We start from the raw sequence: 5439 nt of genomic DNA, 5'->3' as shown, positions 1-5439 counted from the left end.
CCACGGCGAGTGCGGTGCCGGTGGGCACTGCATTAACCTCCTTTCTTGTAAATGTCGGTAGGAGAGAGGTCTTGCGGTTTCATGGCAAGGCTGTCGACAGGGGTCTAACCTGGGGCGAGCTTTTTCTGATAATGACGGCATTAGTGCTGCTCTTCAATTTCCTTCTGCAAGAAAATCTTTGCTTGCTTCCACAGCTTTGAGCTTTTTTCAAGAGTTACAGGCATTGCAGCTGTGTTATTGACACCACTACATTCCAAGCAATTTTCCCTGGAGTTAAGGATATTAAATCTGTTGATTGCTACTTGCTGTGTGTTAAAGTGAGAAATCTTGGCTCAAAGAAGTCTCAGATGCTTTGTGAAAATAGAGACTTCAAAGCTATTGTTATTCTCTTCCAGGCCTTTCTGATCTCACTGAAAGTGTTCATCTTCTCATCTCCCTTGATCACTGTTTTTAAAGAGAAACTTTGTATTTTCATAGTTCTCTAAGGTGTATGTAAATAGAAATATATTTTTCAGCCTCCTCAAATGACTAGAGTTATTTCTTGTTCACACATCTGTCCTGTACTTATTGATTCTAACAGTTATGTTTGACTGAACTGGAGGCAAGTGAAAAGCAGTTGAGGAGCTAAGTCTGTGTTCTTCTCGTGTTTTCCTTCAGGGCTTGGTGATCACGGCTCTGCCATACCTACATCAGAAATCTACATGCTGAACTCTGAGCTTTTGTCATATGTTCTGGAAAGTCGTGAAGTTGATGGGCCCCACTGTTGTTGAAGTGCATTTGTAGACATCATTGATGTCCTTACACACTTTTCTGGCATAGGAAATGTATATATCTGCCCCATGGATGTACTGGTGGTGGTGACTTAAAACACAGTAGTACTTAAGTCTGCCCAGTTTGCCTTACTGTGTGTAATCACTAACTTCTGAAGTGCAGCACAAAGTCTCTTGGCTCTTTGTTCTGCAGAACAAAGCTCTTTGTTTCTTCTTGTTACCTCCCCATTTCTCCTGTACGGGGGATTGTTCTTTGCATATGTGTGAAAATAAGATGATACTCTCTAATAAATAACAAACTTACCTTTTCTTGCAGGTATGGGGCATGGAAATGAGCATGGCCATGGCCATGGCCATGGGCATGGCAAAATGGAACTCCCTGACTACAGGCAGTGGAAGATAGAGGGTACTCCACTGGAGAAGGTCCAGGAAAGACTAGCTAAACGGGGTCTTAGGGATCCATGGGCTCGGTAAGTGCAACAGCCTCAAAAATAACCTTTGTGTCATCTTGTGGCATCAACTGGACCTTGTCATCGCAGATCATTGCTCCTTTAGTAAAACCAGTGAAAATTAATCAGAATTTCGTTTCAGTCTTTATTGATTTTTTTTTTGTGTGTGTGTATGGAGGTCACACCTTGCATCACCTTGACTAGTCTCCACATTCTGCAAGGCTCCCTTGCACATTGTGGTTCATGATGAAACAAACAGATCAGGCACAGATACCTTATCTACCAAAACACCTAAGTAATATTAGGTCTGCACATGTGAGTAAGCCTATCCCTGCTCTGCAGAGAGATTTATGCTCAGATCTTGCTGAACATGATGGAAATTACATTGACTTTCTGAGCAGCATTAGCATTCCCCACATACAACAGGAAACCTTTATTAGAGAAGAAATGTACTCGTATTTTGGGCATTCAACTGTGCATCTCGTTTGGCTCAGCAGTGAATGACATAATGGAGGATCAGCTTTAGACCTGTTAAGCTGTCCCACTGTACAATGAATATCTCCTCCCTCTAAGGCAGAGCAATTCTAGGTCATTTAGGCAGCTGTTAAAACAGGGTTTAACATATTTCTCACACATCATGAATTATGTGTTACTTTGCTCAAGCACCTTTTCATCTTGCTAAATGTCTTGTGCTGTGTAGTCTGGTTCTTCTGTAAGGGAAGAGTTGCATGAGCAAACTATTCCTGGAGCCTTCGTAGAAAAGGCTTTACTTCAAAGCACTACAAGAAAAATGTAAGAGCAAATAGGTAATCTGTTAAGAAGTTGTTTCCTGCTATAACCTCTCAAGGGGTTTGGGATTGACAGCATTTCTTTCCTTCCTTTAAAATAGTTTAAAGTTGTAAGCATAAAGTAAAACATACTTTTAATGATGACAAGAATCTGAAATATGAGTCTTTAATGAGCTTTCCTGGCCTGTGTCACATTTACCTTGCTTCTATTTCTGTGGAGTGCAAGTAGCATTAGCTTTTCTTTTTCCTTTGCTTCAGACAGAATTGTTTTCAGCAAGCAATAGGCTTATTCTCACTTAAAAAAGGACACAGTTTAGTATCTTAAGTTTAGTGTAAATTAACCTGACTTCTAATGCATACACTTCCAATTCCAGGAAGTACTGTGAAACAACAAACTAGAATAGAGCCTGTGTAATATTTGTTGCCCTTTCTTTTATCTAGGAGGAAACTGATGTTTCTCTAGTAAAGAAGGGGATTGAGCTAATTATGTTAGGAGTTTAAATAACAAACCAAGTGAAACTCAAAAGTATGAGGTGATTCCTTCTGAACTTTTAAAATTTTATGTAAAGTGGTATTTCAATTCCATAGGACAGGTACAAGTATGCCAATCTTCTTAACAAAGGAGAAATTACAGTATCAAGTCACTTGCTTTAGTAATCTGGGAGAAGATTGCATTATCAATGTTTCAGACCAGAAGTCTTGAAAAAGGAACCCTTTCTAGGGCTGCCCTCTTTGGTATGTTAAGTTCATTTTAATGGGGAGTTAGCTTTCTACCTTGATGGCAAATGCACATTAATGTACATATTCAATACAGAATAAGCTGTGTGAAAGATGTCATATGTGGAAACTGAAGTCTGTATCAGTTAGTACCCCATACTGGCATCTTCCGTGCCAATATCATTCCAAGTCACAAAATGCATCTGCACAAAGGGATTATCTGTGAACATAAATACTTGGCTCCCTTATTTTAAAACCTGTATCTTCTGAAATGATGGTTCTAATGTTATTGCTTGATTCTGTGAAAATAGGGTTTTTTCCTTTTCTTAAAGGCCTTTGAGTCCTTAGAAAAAACAAACTGCATCCATCTCTATAGGTTACAGTGGTTGTGCTCCACATAAATACTTGTAGTCAGTTAGGGCAGTGACTTAACTTTCAGCAACAATGTAAGCTGAAAACAGTAAGGCAAAACAGCATAAAGTTTGTAAATATTCTGTAGCTAGAGCTAAACACAATCTTTTCAGCTTTGCTTTTTTTTTCCTTTCTTTAAATCAGCTTATCTGACCCTAAGTGTTGTATTGTAAAACAGAAAGTGCCTCACACTAGGATGAGTTTTGTATGTCTGTAAAAACTTTCCTTGTATGATGTAACTCCGCTAGATACTGTCTAGCACAGTGACTTAGCCTTTGTAGTTAGTCCATCCCATGCAAGTGCTAGTGGGTTCTCACTTTGTTTCAGAGTAAAACCAGAAGACATCAACTAGGTCAGTTTGGGGAGGTGATTCTGTTACTACAGTTATGTTTGTTGCTGGCATTGCTTGTTTCTCAAATGATATGCACAAAGGGTTAGAGTTATTATAATGAACTTTGTTTATGGTAGCTCCTGATACTTAAATGACAGAATGTTCTGTACAGTCTCAATGTATGTCTGACTGAAACACCTTCATCATTCTTTCCAAATAAAGATATTGCTGTTAATGTTTATCACAGTGGCTCCACTGATCCTGTTGTTTTTTCCTTTTGGTATCATTTTTCCTCTAGCAATGAAGCCTGGAGATACATGGGTGGCTTTGCAAAACCGGTCACCTTAACAGAAGTCTTTACTAAGGGACTCAAGTGGGGATTTGCAGCTTTCGTCATAGCTCTTGGCATTGAATATACTCTGTTTCCTCCAAAGAAGAATGGAGGTCATCACTGAAGATCAAATATGACAACTTAATACTTACTGATTACTAAGCTGAAACATATATAAGCCTGCTGCTCACTCTGTACTTATAATATGCATATTAAAGTCTATCACAGGCAAAACCATGTTTCTTTGATTTTATTGTACTTTTGTGCAAGGATCAAAAAACATCCAGAGCCATTTAACTGACTTCAATCTGCAGGAAAAGCAACCCAAGACAGCTCTTGGGTGTGCTGAACTATCCTTTAAAGCACAAGGGAAACTATCAAATCAGCTCTTTCAAGCCCTGCCAACATTCTGTTAGGTGAAACTGAGAAGTGTGTTGCTTTTAAGAGAAAAAAATTATACTGTATTTATTACAGGTTTAATAACGATTATGTTAGTGGTAATGATTGACTTGACATTTCTTGGAAGTATTTGTTACTATTCACTCTTATTTTCTCTAAATAAAAAGAAATATTACCTTAAAGCTTCAAAAAAATCTCAAAGTATATGAAAATACCAAAGTTTATACTTAATCCTATTGAACACGATTAACTTGACAGACACTATGCACCAAAATAATCTGCTGTGTAATGTCCAGAGATTAAAAATTACATTGCTGCCATATTTGCTTAGCAAAGTAGAATAAAATGTTTCACTCAGCAATAACTGTACCTTATCCTAATATGACCCAATATACTTGACTGTAATGTGAAAAAAAGAGAACCATTTCTTCTTTTCTTTGTTCTGGTGTATTAAGTACAGATTTATTTATTTTTACACCTGATTTCTTTTGATAATTTCTTTTAAATGTCCTGTTTTTTCCTTCAATTATCTAACAGCTTCTGGAGTGATTTAAGAATGCCTATAGTGAGGCCTGGAGTAGAAATGGGCCTGTTGGCAGTAGATGTCCACTGCAGTGCTAGGAATTAGAATTTGCTGAATATCCTACTGTAAACATTGCTATGCTATTAGTAACAAAGTAAGGCATAATAATTTTCAGTCCAAACAACAGAAACTCTGAACAGAAACACTAAACAAAAGCAAAATCAGACAAGTGAGAAACTAAATGAACTGAACAATTACATAGTGTACTTCTCTGGTGAAGAAACAAAATTTTAAGTAATTGCGTCGCAAATTGCAGGTTTAACGAGAAAGCTGAAGGTCCTACCAAAACATGGCTAAAGTGTCTTTCTTTGTTTTTAATATATATAATCACACAACATTTCTGAGTGAGATTGTAACAGCTTTATTTTTAGAGCCAATAAACTGTTACTGTGTGAGTGCAGCTGCACTGTTCAGTGGAGTTTGTCATCTTTGCATGACATTGCTCAAGGCACTGTTCATAGGGCAAACAGTTGTTTTACTAAACTTTTCTTGCCTAATTCTTTCTTCACGCATTCCTATCCAGTTGCATCATTCCCTGAAAAACAAATCATGAACCTACTGTGTAAGGTCTGTTGCACAAAATATTTCTGATGTGCCCTAGGCAGCCTCACCCAAAGGCTGGTACTCACTGCCTGGTGTCTCTCTTGGTCCAAGACTAAA

At 37.9% G+C, this 5439-nt stretch overlaps 1 protein-coding gene across 1 annotated transcript; it reads left to right on the top strand.

Annotated features, from left to right (window-relative positions):
* The first annotated feature begins 1088 nt into the window (after positions 1–1088).
* NDUFB3 (NADH dehydrogenase (ubiquinone) 1 beta subcomplex, 3, 12kDa) lies at positions 1089–4034 on the top strand. Its single transcript, XM_009078306.1, has 2 exons — positions 1089–1240; positions 3765–4034. The coding sequence occupies exons 1-2, from the start codon at positions 1089–1091 to the stop codon at positions 3919–3921; spliced, it is 309 nt and encodes a 102-aa protein (XP_009076554.1). The 3' UTR covers positions 3922–4034.
* The last annotated feature ends 1405 nt before the right edge of the window (positions 4035–5439 follow it).

This window comes from Acanthisitta chloris, unplaced genomic scaffold (assembly GCF_000695815.1).
Source record: "Acanthisitta chloris isolate BGI_N310 unplaced genomic scaffold, ASM69581v1 scaffold10920, whole genome shotgun sequence".
NCBI lineage: Eukaryota > Metazoa > Chordata > Aves > Passeriformes > Acanthisittidae > Acanthisitta > Acanthisitta chloris.
Note: the sequence above shows the minus strand (reverse complement) of the source record. Positions and strands in the feature narration are given on the sequence as shown.